The sequence below is a fragment of the Melospiza melodia genome, chromosome 9 (assembly GCF_035770615.1).
Source record: "Melospiza melodia melodia isolate bMelMel2 chromosome 9, bMelMel2.pri, whole genome shotgun sequence".
NCBI classification, from domain to species: Eukaryota; Metazoa; Chordata; class Aves; order Passeriformes; family Passerellidae; genus Melospiza; species Melospiza melodia.
Window position 1 is genome coordinate 32,813,476 of NC_086202.1, and position 16,957 is coordinate 32,830,432.

At 49.1% G+C, this 16,957-nt stretch overlaps 1 protein-coding gene across 1 annotated transcript in view; it reads right to left on the bottom strand.

Annotated features, from left to right (window-relative positions):
* Positions 1-13,847: 13,847 nt before the first annotated feature.
* LOC134422187 (C-type lectin domain family 2 member D-like) overlaps positions 13,848-16,957 on the bottom strand; it is a 46,655-nt gene continuing 43,545 nt past the window's right edge. The window contains exons 4-5 of the mRNA XM_063164126.1: positions 15,539-15,711; positions 13,848-15,338 (exon numbers count right to left, since the gene is read on the bottom strand). Coding sequence (XP_063020196.1) covers positions 15,234-15,338; positions 15,539-15,711 — 278 coding nt within the window. The 3' untranslated portion in view covers positions 13,848-15,233. The remainder of the gene's footprint in view (positions 15,339-15,538; positions 15,712-16,957) is intronic.

Below are 16,957 nucleotides of genomic sequence, written 5' to 3' on the forward strand. Positions count from 1 at the left end.
ATCAATAACGCCAGGCAAAACAAACAGTCCCAACATAGATGCAGAAGATCTCCCAAATAGCAGCACACCCACCACTTTGTTCTGTATAATAATAGGTCCTTGGACCCCCGTTGGGATTTTTTGCAGGTGCGGAGTCATCAGCGTCACGTCTACTGCGGCTGCCGAGACTCCCTGCTGTGGCGGGTTGGAGGTTGCCTGCTGCGGCGGGTTGGAGGCTCCCTGCTGCAGAGGGTTGGAGGCTCGGGGGGGTGTTGTTGCTGCAGCGGCGACTTGTGTCTGGGCGCGGCCGCTGCGGGAATACGCGCTCCTGGAGAAGTTTCCCGACCTCCGTTTACAAGCGTTCATATTATGATTGTCCATATGGCATTTCTGGCACCAGATTCCGACAGCCTGGCATTCCTGGCGTACGTGGCCCGTGCCTACGCATCGGTAGCATTTTAAGCGGCCCCCTTTATTTGATGCTGCAAAGGCGGCTGACGCTTGGAGAGGTGCAAGAGCGGCTAACACCTGACTCTGAGAGGACTTTGCCTGTTCTTGCAAGCCTATTCCTAACTGTTTGATCGCGTCTGCCATAAAAGCCTGCTGCCCGGTTGGTACGAGAGCCATCCTTTCTAATGCCTCCTCTATAGTCCAATTTGCACCTAAGGTATTAAGTACGTTCCTAGTAGCAGAATTACAATTTTGAAGCGCACACTGTTTAAGGAGGGCCCCGCGCATATATTCCGGCACGCCAGCTCTCTCAATTGCAGCAGCAGCTTTATCAATAAAAGCACCAAATGATTCCTCTCTGCCTTACTTAATTCCCATATATACTGGTATCCCTCCTGGTTCCTTTACCCTTTCTATTGCGAGTCTGACTAACCTCATTGCCTCCCGGCACTTCTCCTGACCTGTTAAGGCTTGTGCCTCAGTACAAAGGAAAGGTCCCAGACCCATAAGCTCATTAACAGTGACGCCATGGAGGGGGTCACCCTGCTGCCTTTGTACTGCCACGCACTCTCTAACGAGCGCTTGCCAATGAGCATTAAACAGCAATTGTAGATGTTGGGTAAAGATTAATTTAACTATGCCACGACAATCATTAATGAGAAGGATGCTGGTGTCAAAAATATAGTCGAACATTTGCTTGGCTGGTTCACTTTTAAATCCAAACTGACTAACAGCAGCTTGCAATTGAGATAACATTTTCCAGTCAAGAGCAGTGATTGTCACCTGTATGGCCCCCCCGGCCTGAGGAGTGAAGACAACCAGACAAGCCAGTTCGCTAGCCATGCTTATAAGCTCTTGATCTTCCTTTTCCATTGCATCCTTGGCCAGGGCAGCCCACGCATCTCGTCTTTCCCTCGCAATCGTCGCTGCTAGGTTGTTTTCCTCCCCAGGGATCAACTGATTGCTCTTTGGGAACAGAGTATACGTTTGTGGCCCCGGCTGCTGCGATACAGCAGATACGGGAGACTCAGAAGTGCTCCGTGTAGCCTGCGGCAAGGCAGACAATAAAGCACCCTGCAGAGCTTGACTCGTTAGGGGGGGCTGGCTCATTAAAGGGGGCGGTGAAGCGGGTAATACAGCGCTCTGTGGAGCCTGGCTCGTAGCCTGGATTGCAGCCTGGCTCGCAGCTTGGCTCGCAGCCTGGCTCGTAGCCTGGCTTGTAGCCTGGCTCGCAGCCTGGCTTGCAGCCTGGCTCGCCGAGGGAGGTGGTGAGGCTGGTAATAAAACCGTCCTCTTTGCGGGGCCAAGAGGAGTTCCCGACTCCTTATCAAACTCCCTGTCTTGATCATATTCTTTGTTACGATCATGAGCGGCAGTAGCCTGGTGAGCAGCCCTTTTTTCAGCCTGAAACTGCAACAGCTCGGTGTTAATGACCCACCATAATTTACCCCACTTCTTAGCAGTTTTATCATCATCTAACGTAGCCTGCCATAATATATCACCAAATTTACGCCATTCCGACAACTCGTGAACCGTGTGGGGATTTACAAAGATACCCCTTTCCAAACCATAAGCCAAAAGTCCCGGTAATTCTTTCTGTAAATCTATTCCCTTAATCTGCCTTTTTTGCAAGAAAGTAATAAAAAGTTCATATGCGGCTTGCCTTTCCATACCTATATCGTAAGTGCGCACTTTGCAGCTCCTCAAGGTCGCGGCCGCACGTATTGGCCAGGCCCGTCTATACGGTTGCCCAGGGCACGGCACGTCTCGGCTGGTTTTCCTCCGCGTTTTTATTCGCGCTTATTTGCCGTTCCGGCTGCTTCAGAACCTGAACCAGTCCTCACCTCTCGTGGTGTTCGCAATCCCCGAAGTGTTCGTTATCACGTCCGGGTGTCACCATTTGTTGAAGTGAAGGGAGAACGACCATCCTTTAATGCATCGAACTCAGGTTTATTGATTGATCAGCCACTTTATATAATAGTGTTAACGAACTTCATGCATATTCCAAAATCCAAGTTCACAATAGGCTAACAGAGAAAACTCTACCCACTCCTTTTTTTTTACAATACCTATAATTGTTTATTAAAAACAGAACCAGTGTTCCCACTGTGATATGAAAGGTTCCCAAAACTTCCACATCTGTTCCCAGGGTGCCATCTTTTCCCAGAGAGGGTGTTTTGCTTGTTATGGGAAGACTGTCTGAGAACCTTATTGTTTATAAAGTGATGCCTGAGAGAGCCTAATTGTTTATAGAAATCAGGCTGGGAACTGCTTTTGGAACTGCTTTGCAACTACCTTTTACTTTTCTCTCAACTGTATGCCTTCATGCCCTTTTTCTTAAGACCATGCTTGAACTAAACTCTCCACACATATGCACCGGGAATGCCAAGCCACAGGACTCTGGTGCCAAAAATGCCATTCGGATACTCATAAGACGGGCGCTTGCAGACAGAAATCGGGAAACTTCCCCAGGATCGTGCACCGCAGCGACCGCGCCCCGACACAGTCGTTGCTGCAGCAGCAACAGCACCCCCTCCTGCCTCCAACCCACCACAGCAGGGAGCCTCGGCCTGGACATGGCAGCCGCAGTAGATGTTACGTTGATGACCCCACACCGGCAAAAAATCCCAACGGGGATTCAAGGACCTATCGTCATACGGGAGAAAACGGTGGGTGCCTTGCTTTTCAGAAGATCATCTGCATCTGTGTTGGGATTATTTGTTTTGCCTGGCGTCATTGATGCGGATCACACGGGAGAAATTATGGTGATGGTATATACCCTTTTTCCCCCACTCCAAATCAGTAAGGGACAGAGGATTGCTCAGCTAGTACCACTTGAGCAAATGACTAAGGTATTGCAGCCCATAAAAGGAAAAGAGAGGGGGGAAAGTGGTTTTGGTTCTACTGGAGGACTTACCTTGTTGACTTTAAACCTTTCTGAGAGACCCAAGAAAAGGGTGGAAGTAGAGTTCAAAGGACAAAAAAGGTCATTTTCAGGTCTGCTGGACACTGGAGCAGATTCCAGCATCATTAGCCCTAGCTGTTGGCCTCAACACTGGCCTTTGCAGCCAGCAGCCACTACAGTGACCGGGGTCGGAGATTTACTGTGACTAGCCGTTCGCCTCCTCTCCGAGTTCGCATAGATGGAAAACAGCTAACAGCTATTTTTTCAGTAGTCCAGTTACCAACTACCGTGCAATGCCTTATAGGGTGGGACATTATGGCTCAGTTGGGGGTGGTTTTAACTAATGAACACGCTTTGGAGTAAAAGCCATTGCTTGCACTTTCCCAATTCCCATCAGCTGGACTGTTGACATCCCGGTATGGGTTAAGCAATGGCCCTTAAAAGAGGAAAGTCTTCAACATGCACATCGGCTGTGCATGAACAATTTCAACAGGGACACCTGCGGTTATCTACCAGCCCCTCGAATACTCCAATTTTTGCAATAAAGAAAAAATCTGGGAAGTACAGGTTGCTCCACGATTTGTGTGCTGTTAATGATCAAATGGAGCCCATGGGCGCATTACAACCTGGATTACCTAATCCTGCCATGATTCTAATGGATTGGCCTCTGCTAATCATTGACCTAAAAGATTGTTTTTTCACTATTGCCCTTCATCCACAGGATATGCGACGCTTTGCTTTTACATTGCCTGTGATTAACAGGGAAGGGCCTGGTCAAAGGTTCGAGTGGACCGTACTTCCGCAGGGAATGCGGAACAGCCCCACCTTGTGTCAGCTTTATGTTAATGCAGCATTGCAACCATTAGGAAAACAGTGGCCGAGCACAGTCATATATCACCGCATGGATGATGTCTTGTTTGCTCAGCCCGTGCCTTTTACAGAACAAAAAATCCAGAAAATAAGGACCACACTGGCACAGTATTCTTTAGTGCTAGCTCCTGAGAAAATTCAAACAACAGCCCCCTGGAAATATCTGGGATGGCTCATGTCAGAGCAAACCGTAAAACCTCAGAAACTGCAGTTGAAAACAAAGATGGCAACTTTAAATGATGCTCAAGAACTTTTGGGTGATTTGCAGTGGTTAGAACCAATAGTGGGAATACCCAACAAACTACTACCTGAGTTGCGCCCGCTGCTAAAAGGAACTGACCCAACCTGCCCAGTGCGTATCACTGACAAACAACAACAGGTAATTCAGCAAATTTTGGACTGTGTTACACATGGACACGTTTATCAAAGGGATCCAGAACTACCCATAGACCTGACCATTTGGAATGGTCCACAATATCTTCTTGGAGCACTAACGCAATTTAAAAAGAAAACGAGGGAGACACGGATACTAGAATGGATCTCCCCTCCACTACAGCAAACTAAAACTCTTTTTCAAAAAGTTGAAATGTTAGCAGATCTAATAAAGAAAGGCAGAGAAAGGATGTTACAGATGGCTGGGGCGGAACCAGCTATCATCAGGATGCCAATGTAAAAGGACACTTTGGATTGGTATTTGAATAATTCAAAAGAACTGCAGGAAGCTCTTTTAGGTGCATGTTGCCCCATTGAAACGGACAAGCTTTGACCAGCTCTGGTTCAGTGGATAGGGGACTGGGATGGGATAACTCACCCAAAGCGAGAAAACTCCCCTATACCAGATGCCATTACTGCATTTACAGATGCTGGCAGGAAGTCAAGAACCGCTGCAATAACCTGGCAAGAAAAGGGAGTATGGAAACATCACATTCTGCAAGCGGAAGCAGTGGACAGCCTACAAACCATGGAACTGTTAGCAGTGGTATGGGCAATGGCACAGCTTAAGGAACCTTTGAATGTTGTTACAGACTCTTTGTATGTTGCAGGAGTTGTAGCAAGAATTGAAGATGCCTCTATAAAGGAGGTACAAAATCAGAGATTGTATGAACTGTTAATGTACCTGAAGAGGGCTACAAGATCAAGGGAGCATGCTTATGCCGTAATTCATGTTAGAAGCCACAAATGGAATGTTGGTTTAGGAGAAGGGAATGATAGGGCAGATAGATTGGTTACCATAACCCAAGACACACCCCTGTCAAATCACCAATTGGCACGAGACGCTCACTCAATGTTTCACCAAAATGCAAAAGGCTTAAGTAGAGAATTTAAGGTATCACAGAAGCAAAAGCCATCGTGAGGGCCTGCCCAATTTGTAGTCACCATAATGGGGGTAGTGGTTTAGGCTTAGGAATAAACTCACGAGGCCTACAAACAAATGAATTATGGCAAACGGATGTCACACACGTCCCTAGGCTAAAATACATGCATGTGTCTATTGATACCTATAGCAAGTATATCTGGGCAACGGCTCAGACAGGAGAAGGAGCTATACATGTGGAAAGACATTTGTACAGTTGCTTTGCAGTGATGGGTACACCAAAAAGAATTAAAATGCATAATGGTTCTGCCTATATCAGCCAGAGGATAGGGAGATTCTTAAGAAATTGGGGAATTGAACATGTTACAGGTATCCCAAATGCCCCGACAGGGCAAGCCATCATCGAAAGAGCAAATGGTACCTTGAAAAGGTATTTAGCCAAGCATTAGGGAGTAACTGCCCCCCAGGCGAGATTGCTAAAAAGTTTATTTGTGATCAATCACTTGTGTGTATTTGGGGACGCAGGCCAACCCCCGGCAGAACTGCATTATAAGCCGCAAGAGGTTGCTGAGCAGAAGAAAGAAATATGGGTAAGATACAGAGACCCCAAGACAGGGTTATGGAAGGATCCTGCTAAGGTCCTGTTCTGGGGAAGGGGATATCTCTGTATTTCCACCCCTGCAGGAGCACTGTGGGTACCTGCCAAGTGGACTAAACCTGTTTTTGATGCAGCGATTGGTGGACCACCTCACGGAAGGGGACAAGGAACGTCTGGAGAAGAAACTGCTCCTGATCCTACGACCACTACTACTACAACTGAAGGGACACTCAAAAGCGTTCGACAGGGCCGTAACACGCCGCTGCCAGACAGCCAAGGAACTGATTGACACCATCGAATCATTATCATCTTTCCACATAAGGGGACCGGCAGAGGAGAACTGCCTTGACTGCCGCAGCCCAAATTGTGCCGCTTGGGTCACACTATACTGTGGGGGTTGTGGTAGGACCTTTTGGGTGGAACAGTCATTGCTTTGGCGTTTGTGGTGTAACACCTGTGACCATAAAAACACATGGGGCCATGATTGGGAATGGGAACTACGGAGACAGACAGGGGTAAATACAGCTTCAGCCTTAGGTCTTTATGAGTCTCATGAACAGAAAATCTTGGCTTACTGTCAGTGGGAGGTACAGTACATTCTGAAAAGAGTTAATGTTCAAAGTAGGTCATTCATAGCCTCTGCAAGGTGTAGAAAGTTGGTGCCCTTAACACAGCGTTCTGTTGTAGGACCCATTAGAGGAGATCCTGATAAGGCATTAGATCACTGCATTAAGAGATTACAGGGGTGGAGGCTACAAGTGTCAGGAGCAGTAAAGTTAAAGACTGATAAGAAAAAGAAAGCAAGAGAGAGAACAGAGAAATGAGGCTTATTTTTGTTATACTGCTTAGTGCAATGGTGGCTGGAGTAGTAGGGGTAACACAATTTAATCAACCAAGAGATAATATATGGATAACGCTTGCTAATCAAATTAACCAATCATCGCTTTGTCTCAGCCTTGGAGGCATTACTAACCCATTTCGAACATGCTTGGACTCCCAGTGTGATCTCCTCAGGAATTTTGCAGTCTGATCAATAACCAAACTCTATGCATGCGTATTATGACAAACATTAAATTGCCCGCGCAACAAGGGCATACTGCAAGTCAAACTGACGGCTACCGCCAATGTTTACTAATCCAATCACTTAATACTCCTTTGCACTCTCCTCCAGAGGAATTGGATCTTTTCGGAAGTGCAAACGCCAGTATGACAAACACCTCAACTGGCGGATGGTTCAGTTTTGATCCTTTAAATCTTCAGAAGTTGAATCAGCATAGAGTTACATGGGCTACTCTAGATTCATCTCTGAGTCTGGGCACAGTGTCCCAGCAACTTTACAGCCAATGTAAAGGCGCTAATATCGTGACACCAAAGAAATTACCCAAAGGGATATTTTTAATTTGTGGGGACAGAGCCTGGAATGGTATACCAGCCCGGCCACAGGGTGGACCTTGTTATTTGGGCAAATTGTCATTATTTCACCCCAATGTATCTATACTAATGCAACTAAGCCAAAATGCAAGCAGACAGAGACGTAGCCTACATGACTTAGACTGTAGTCAGATAGGAGACCCACGGTTCTGGAGTGAGCTGAAACAAGTAGTGGTTTCAACTATCTTGCCAGGAGGTGCTACAAACAAAGCTATGGACTTAGCAAAACAACTAGGGTGCTGGGCTAAGGGTGAATTGAATAAGACATCACAAATTTTAGATATGTTAACTGCAGATGTACGAAGTGTTAATCATGCTGTTTTGCAAAATAGAGCCGCTATAGAATTTTTGCTTTTAGCACAAGCACGGGTGTGAATAGTTTGAACGGATGTGCTGCATGATTTTGTCTGATCACTCTGTATCTCTTCATGCTAAGATAAAAGAGTTGCAGCAAGGACTTCACAATCTCAAAGAAGAAGAAGGACTGGGAATTGATGAATGGCTTAAAAGTTTGGGACTTGGCCCGTGGCTAAGGAACATTGTGACATATGCTATAGGGATATTAGGTGTGCTTTAAATGCTTTTGCTTATTTTACCTTGTAATTTTAATTGTATTCAAAATATGGTTAGTAGAATGATAGAAAAAACTTGGCAGACTAACCTCCATGCGCAAAAAGAAAAAAACGGGAGAAGTGTGGAGAGATTTGTTCAGACATGGCATATAGAAAAAGGCCATGATCATATACAGTTGGTTAAAAAGTAAAAGCCAGCTGTAAGCAGTAAGTTCTCAGGCTTTTTCCTTAAAAACAGTAAACATCATGTCCTGGAGTAAGTGATGAGAAAAACATGGTGGAAAACATGGAGGTCTTGAGAATGGTCAATAACAAGTCAACAACAGGATGAGAATAAACAAGTATTAGCCTCAACAAGAAACCACAGGTATTAGCAACAAAGGAGGGGTTGGCATGTAATCTGTAACCAATGATGATCTCAGCTTTTGCAATATGTATGAGCTTAATTAACACTACTATAAAAGTGTGTAAACTGGATCAATAAATCTGATGTGGTCGTCTCCCTTCACTTTCGCCACTCCCCAGTTCAAACACAATTTCAGAAAAGCTTTCCCCCCTCCATTTCAATCCCATTTTTGGGGCTCTGGGGAGGGACTGGGGGCACTTCCCCCTCCTCACTGCTCACCCCTGGGGCTGCTGCCCCTCGCACAGTGCTGAGCAGTTCCCTCCCAGTTCCCTGCCAGTTTCCCTCTTCCTGGCGAGCCCCGGCAGGGATGGGGAGAGCACTGGGCAGGAGCTGGGAGCGCTGTTCCTTCCCAGGGCTCCTGATATCCCTGCCAGTGCTCCCTCCTGCTCACTCCCGCTGCTCCCACTCTCCCTCCCAGTTCCCTCCTGGCATTCCCTGTGCTCCCAGTTCCCTCCCAGTGTTCCCAGGATCTCTCCCAGTGCTGCCAACGGCAAAGCCCTGGGGGCACAGCGTGCTCTGCTCTTGAAGAGGCGAGACTGGAGCTGCCAGGAGAGCAAACCCGGCTGGGAAAGCGTTCCCTGCACAGGAAGGTGTCTCCCCTCTCTGACCACAGACGGAGCTCAGCCTCCGCTCTTGACTCCAAACCCTTGAAGCTCCGAGCCCGACTGCCCGAAATTGGCTCGGCCCCACTGCCCAGCGCACTGCTCAGAGCTCACACAGCTGAGGGGGCAGTGCAGATTGAATAATGAACGCTCCTGGGCACGGCTTTAACTCTGAACTACACACTGTCACACAGGAACAAAACCCCTAACGAGGATGGGTTCCTCTTGCTGGCACAAGGAGAGAAGCAGAAATCTGACAGGAATATTCTTCATCATTCTGCCCAGGCTTTGTCAAGCACTCCAGCTCCTGCGCTTTAGCAAATAACAAGTGTTTTCTAAGCAGTGACTTTGATATCAGTGAGCAGGTTATTATGGATTAATCTCAGACTGGAAAGCAGCCTTCACCCCCTACTGCTCTTGGCATGACCCAAAGAGTTTGGAGGCTGCTGCCCAGGGAGCTCCTGAGTTGTATCTTCCTTGTCAATCTTATCAGCCCCTTGTTTAATTGTAAAAACATAAATAAAATGCATTGGCCCAGGGTCTCAGGACTTGCATATCTCTTCCAATGAAAGGGAAAAAATAGTGTTTCTCCCAAACAACAGTGTTTAAAAGTTCATGTTTTGTACATATATTTTAATAGGGAAAAGAGGAAAAGTGAAATATCAATTACTGTCCCAGTGGTGCTCCAGCCTATTTCTGTCCTCTTCTTTCAATTCTAGCATCTCTAGGAATACTTAATAAAAGCCCATAACTAAAAGAATATTTAATCCTAGCCAAAGGAGAAGCAATCTGACTGCAGGTTTGTGGCACTCCAGTGCCTGGGTTCCAGTAAGGGAGCTCATCCACTCTGCAGTTCAAAGCCAGATCCCAAAGTCCTGAGCATCAGCTTTCAGCTTTTTGAACACTGAACTGTAAGAAAAGCTGCTGGGGAGGGCCATGCTCCAGGCACATCTGTGCCATTTCATCTCTCCAGCTCTCTCAGCTCAGCTCGGCTCTTTTCCTCTCCTTGCTGATTTTGGCTCATGCATTTCTTGAGGGGCTGCCCTGCACTGACCAGAGCATGAACTGGCCATCAGACAAACAGCTTCTGGCACTGTGGCTCTATCCTAAATGGGCCATTGCCCAAAGGAATTCCAGCACCTCCATTTCACTTAAAATGGCTTTTAAAGGAACCTGGTTTGATGCCCTCCATTTCTAAACAAGGAGTGCACAACGCTCCTGCACTCCCTGCCAGGGTCATTCTTTGAGCCTTGCAGAAAGGCTTTAAAGCATCACAGAGCTTGTTAAGCACCAACAACTTCATCCAAAATTCAAATCAATAGCATGGGCAGAGCCTGACTTCAAAACCTATTTTAAAACTGAATCAAAGAGCAGTTGCAATTCCAATTGACAAGATGAGAAAGGTTTCCTTAACAGTTTTTGAGATGACAGAGTAAGGGAGAGCATGGAGTGGGGGGAAGAAGGGGAAAACCATCATTTGCACAGTGGGGTTTAAACCATCATGATCACACCTCAAGGAATTGCAGAAATCATTCTAATCTCAAGAAAGGGAAAGCTTCCTGGATATTTTTCATTTCAGCAAGTGCCTAAGGGACGCCTCAGCAGCAGGAGATTGGAGTAATTTCCAGGATTCAGACATTTTATTGTCTATGAAAAACACTGGAGAAGTCTAAGGGCCATTTGCGGGTTTGATATGATTATTTTGTAATTGTTCGTGTATTAATTTTTTGAGGGTGTTTAGTTTTTTCCCTGCTGGAGGCTCCTGACTCCCTTAGACAGAGTTGTTAGTTTTTGATGATAACTTTGGAGTGGTCGGTGCTGCTGTGGCTCTCATTAAAAACTCCCTTCTGTTTCTGTTCTGTACTGGGCCAGCGAGTCTCCCTTCTCTGCTGGGATGGGTTTGTGCCCCACGAGGGCCCGGGTGATCCTTGGCTCACCCTCAGCACTGGTGGCAGTCCCCATGAGCTCACTGTGCACACACTGTGTGACTGTTTTGGCTCTTGGGAGAGCCCCCATGGGCGCTGCCAGATTGCAATGGCTGGGCTGAAGCACAGCAGGAATTGCAGTGCCCTCTGTGCCAGTGCCCAGCACAGCTGTGACATTCACTGTTCCACTGCCCTGGCTCAGGCTGCAAGGGGGCTGTGGCTGCTCACTGGCGACACCTCCCACCCAAAGGCCATCAGCTGTGGGCTACAGCTCTCGGTGCTGTTCCTTGGTGCACAGTTGGCTTAGTTAAAAGCACAGGCTCTCCATGGATGTCTTGCTCAGTTACAGTCCCTGGCAATGCAGCCGTGATAGCTCTGAGTGGTTTGGGTTGAATTACTGCTGGAGTGCTGTAAGCAAGAGCTAAAGCTGTCAGCTCTTGGTTACAGTGTTCTGAAATAATAGTTGGTAACACTGAAAATCTAAGAATTATGTTTTTGTTTCTGCTTAGAATGAAAAAGTCCTGTCTCTGTTGTGAAGTCCTAGTAACCCCTGTGGGCAGAAATTGATGACAAAAGTTTTTTCAGAGGTATGTTAAATTTTTTCAGAGGTAGAAGTTGTTAGTTTGCATCGTGCCCCTGGGGGTAATAAGTCGGGGTTGCTCGGGAGATTTCTGGTGATTTTACAAATTGCATCTGCTCCAAGTTTGTTTGCGACGGAGCCGCCGTTCTTTGTTTTGTGACACGGTGGCGCTGTGAGCTCTTGTTGAAGCTCCCGACAGAGGCTTTTCTGTTATGTTAAATTTGGAGCGTCAGTCATCGGTATAATGTCTCTCTTTTTTTTTACTGAAGATAAGTATCAGGTGATTTTGTATTTTTCTCTGCTTCAGAACTGTCTTTTTTTTCAAGTGACTTTGGTTTTCTTACAGTTAAAACACGGCTCTTTAATGGACTCTAAAGCAGTGAGGGTTTCTTCAATAGTTTTGCCTTGAGCCTCAACAACTCTTTGGAATTTATTTCCCAGCGAATCTCGGGACTTTGTAAGTTGTTCCCCCACTGCAGCAGCTTGTATGGTCACGATGTGCTGTGGAGTGCTGAGCTCACCACAAGCTGAGAGCATTCGTGGCACTGTTGGTGGCTGGGCTGGTAAAAGAACCCTTTCACATTTATTGTTTGTATCAGTAAAGGCAAGGCTTTAATTCCATGAGGATGTGCTGTTTCCTTGGGACACTGCTTTTGAACTGCTTGTGCCAAGCGATCTAAAAAGGCAAGAGAAGGTTTAGTTGTGGCTTGTTGAATCAGAGAATCGGCATTTTCAGGGGTTCTTGCAGTTGTACAATTAAAAGAGTCTTTCTGGCTGCATTTCCAATATCTCTTCTTCCTGCTCTAGAAAGGGATTCGGCTTCGTCTTCAGCTTTATGGTTTGGAGGATCTCTGCCTAATTGACTGATTGTTAGTTGGGCTTTAGGACTTCTAGCAGAGCTCTCCACTGATCTGTGAAGATGCTTCCACTGTTCCAAGTCCCACAGAATGTATTGTGAGTTTGTTAAAATTAGAGATTAAACATTACCGCAGTATGAAGATGTGAGGTGATAAGAATCATATCTACTTCTCACTACATTATTAAAATACTGGGAGTTTAAGCTGTTGTTATTAAAAGGTTTTCTTAAATTCTCAATATCCCAATGTGCTATAGGCTCCCACCGAGGATTAGAATTATTTTCCCTATATCGAACTGGCACAGCAAGGAGTTTTCTTTATGGTGAATTAAAATCTTTCTCTTGCACGAGTTTAGATCTAATCTCAGCCCAATCAGTCAGTTCCCGTTGTGAGTTCACGGGGCTGGGATGGAACGGGTTAAACTCTCCCTCTGATCCAGAGTCCGTGCCCTGCTTCATTTCCCCATGGAGGAGTTTGCCAATCGCGGGTTTTTCTCTCGTTGCTCTCTTTCCCGCAGTCAGAGCTCGGGTTTTTGCAGCGCTGGCAGAGCAGCCTCGCTCCTTTAGCTGGGCAGAGCTGCCCTCGCTGCCGGCCAGGCAGGGCTGGAAGATGCCGGGCGGGCCGGGGATGGCAGCGGGGGCTGAGCCGGGAGAGCGGCGGGGGCTGCGGGGCAGCGCCGGGGGCAGCGCGGCTCCGCTCGGGCTTGCGGGGCCTCTGGGCAGGGCTGGAGGGAGGGAGGGCTCGGAGACACGGCTGGGGACGCGCAGGGGCTGCACACAAGAGTGGGGAACTGGAAAGCTTTGCAGGTTGTTCAAATGAGTTCATTAAAGCGTGATACGGAGGTAAGAATTTTGTGGTTGTATGGTTTTGGTTTATGGTAAAAGTATTGTACAGTTTGAGTTTACCTGGGTCTCAGAGGGAAGGTGAACACGGCACTATTGTTTATAGTTGGAAACTGCTTTTGGACTTAAGATAGTAAATTTTTAGGTTTTGTTTTGAAATATTATAAGAATTAGATCTTTAAGGATCTTTCAGGCTTTTATGAACATCTTTGGGTTGCTTGGATATTTTGTGTTTGATTATGTTTTTTAAAGCTTGCTTGATTTTGTGTAATAGGAGATAATATTGGTTTCTGTTTGACTTGAGCTCATGATGTAGGTAAACGTCTTGACTGTTTTTGGGTTTTTTATAGAAGAACTAATTCTTTAGGGTCTTGTTTCTTTGTAGTAGCCCTGAACAAAAAATACTTTGAGGTTTTCTTACTGCTTAAAAGATAGTTCAGTTTTTGTTCTTATTCTAATGGAAGTACTGTTCTTTTGGTTTTTTTAATTTCTATACAGGTGGGGTAACTGAGAAGTGTTTTAAATGATTTTATTATTAGTCTTAATAACGAATGAAACATAAGAAATATAAACCTCAACGTTATTTTCTTATAAGCTAACTTCTTTCCTAATTACAATATCTTACATATGCTTTTCAAGCTATAAGCTTTTACTACACAATACTACTATATTACTTCTTACACCAATCACCTGTATTTTTACCTCACATAGTCCTATTACAATGCATCTTTCATGGTTCTAATTCCCTAAAATATCTACTCTTTTTCTCAAGCCTCGTTTATATATATACCCTTTTACATAAACTTATTGTATTTTAGAAATTGTTTTGAATTCAACCGGATGATAACACCATCTCTATTCCAGAGCTTTCCTAAGTCAACACACCTGATCTCAATATTTGCATACAGATATACAAGACCGTGTGAACTTTCTATCAATGTTTAAAGATTCTGTCCGAATCCGTTCCTCGCAGCTCCGGAGCAGCCAAAGCTCGGAGCAGTGCCCGAGGGGCAGCGGGGGCGCGGCAGCGGCAGCCGGGTGTGAGCAGGGCAGGGAGAGGCGAGCTCAGGATCCCAGGCACCCGAGCAGGGGGGACAGGGCTCTGCGGCACTGAGGGGTGACACTGAGGGGCCCGTGCAGGGGCTGCTCTCACCAGCACAGGCTCAGCCCACAGCCCCACAGCAGGAGAAGCAGCTCTGGGCTGGGTTGTGGCGGTGGCAGCGAATTCCCTTCCCCAAGGCAGCAGCTCCGACCGTCCTCCTCCAAAGGCGACACAGACCAAGAGCCAGCAGCTGAGAGACCCTTGTTCACAGTCAGGTGCCTGATGCCAAAAGAGGGATTCCTGCTCGGCACGTGTCAGCGGTTCTTCCTCCTCTTCCACAGACAGTCCAATTGTGTCAACACATTCCGACCAGTTGGTGGATTCCAAGACCCCAGGAAGATTTGGATTTTCCTTTGGAGCTCGTTGTGTCGTGAGGGCAATGCCCTCACTGCAGGCAGCATCGGTGCCAGGATGGATTGCAGAGACTTTTCCTTTGCAGCCCCAGCCCAGCGCTGGCACTGGGGATGAAGAGGCACTGAGGTGACCCTGAGAGGAAGTGCAAGGCACAGGGCGCAGCTGAGGAAGGACAGCGCTGTGCTGGGCTCAGAGGTGAAGCTGGCACTGCCCAGCGTGGAGAAGGTCCTTTGTGCAGCCCCTGTTACAGGGGAGCTTGGGCCTTGCTGCAGACATACGGCCGCTCACTGGAGCAGTTCCCACTTCTGAATCTCCTGTCAGCCAGGTACACACACTCGGAGTTGCCAAAAACAGGAACCCTGCAGGGAGGAGCAGAGGCAGCGCTGGCTGCCAGGGGAAGCCCTTGTGCCCCTGTGCCCCCAGGCCCTGCCCGGCTCCCCGGCACTCACCGGGAGCTGTAGCTGCTGCCGTCCCCCCAGTGCAGGCGCTCGCCCCGTCTGCGCAGCCCGAGCCAGAAATCGACGTTCCCGCGGAGGCGGAAAAGCAAATCCTGCCCAGGAGAGAGGAGTGGGAGCTGCCCCGGCCCCTCGGGGGGACACGTGCCCGGGGCTGCCCCCGCACGCCGGGGCTCCTTCCCTGCAAGGCCCCGGCCCAGGGCTGCAGCCCCGGCCCTGCGAGCACCGAGCCCGGCCCAGGAGCGCCCCCAGGCTGCCCTCAGCCACCCCACAGCGCCCGCAGCCCCTCACTCACCATGGCCTCCTCATCCTGGGCAATGGCCAGGGAGGCATTGAGCTCGGAGCACCGTTCCTGACCCTGCTCCCACGTGCTGTAATCCCGTGAGAAGTAGTAGCAGACCGCATTGAACCCCAGCCAGCCAAATGGACAGCACTGCAAAATCGCAGGCGTACCTGGAACCTGTTGTGCTGCAGGGGGAAGAAGAGAAGGTCTGAGGATTCCCCTGTGCAGGGAGCAGGGAGCCCGCTCTGCCCCGAGGGGCTGGGCCCAGGCTGCTGCCCCTCCCTTACCTGCCAGCACAGCCAAGGCCGCCCCCAAAGCCAGCACCACCACCAGCACCAGCAGAATCAGCACCGCCGTGCCCACGGGATGGCACCTGAACCATTCACCTGGAGCAGGAAAGAGCTGCTGGCTGCCAGGAGCAGAGCCGGCCCTGCAATCTGCTCAGCCCACGGCCAGGGAGCAGAGCAGGGAGCCCTGAGGCAGTGTGGGCCTCCCTCAGGTGGCAGCCAGAGAGCCAAGAGCCTGGCCACAGGCAGGGACACAGCTGTGGGCACAGGCAGGGACACAGCTGTGGGCACAGGCTGCAGCAGGAGAACTGCACAGCCTTGGGGGCAGCTGGGGCTCTTGCTTCCAGCCACGGATGGGGCCCAGCAGAGCACGAGGCCTCTTCCAGGCATCGGGAAACAGCCACACACCTGCCAGCCCTGGCCTTGGGAGGGGACACGGGCCCCTCCCTGCAGGCCACAGGGGTGGCCCTGCACTCACCCAGCAATCTTGTGGGTCGATTCCCTGTTGCTGATCTCTTCTCCTGGGGCTCCTTCACAACTCCAGGAATGGAGAAGAGTTCATTCTCCTCCAACTCACAGCCGGCATCTCTCCGCGTGGAAGAAATAACACACTGCTCTCCACTCATCAGGAGTGCTGCTGGCAGATCCTTTGGGAGCTCGGCCTCGGGAACAGCTTTGCAGCCGCGCTGATGGCACCCTGAAAGGGACACGGTGAGAGGTCGCTGCTGGTGCCGGCCGTGCGGGGCTCAGGAGGGCGGTGGCAGCTGTGGCTGCGCTGTCGCCGCTGCCCAGAGGTGCGGCAGCAGGTGCGGAGACAAGCGCAGCCTCCGGGAGCTCTGCGGTGGCCGCAGCCGCGGCCCCTGTGGCTCTGCAGCCGCTGCAGCCCAGCTCCGTGCCGGGCCGGGCGCTGAGAGCGCCTGCGAGCTGCCGGCTGCTGCTGGCCCGGGGCAGCTGCGGCTCGGAGTCCGCCTGCCGAGGGGCGAGAAGCAGCAGCCCCGGGCTGCTCACCATTGTGCCCCGCATGATTCCCTGCCCCGGCGCCTCGGAGCCCGGGCACACCGAGCGCCGGCACGGCCGCTGCGGCTTCCTGCCTGTGGGAAAAATTGCCAGGTAATTTTGGCTTTCACATTAATGTATTATCGTA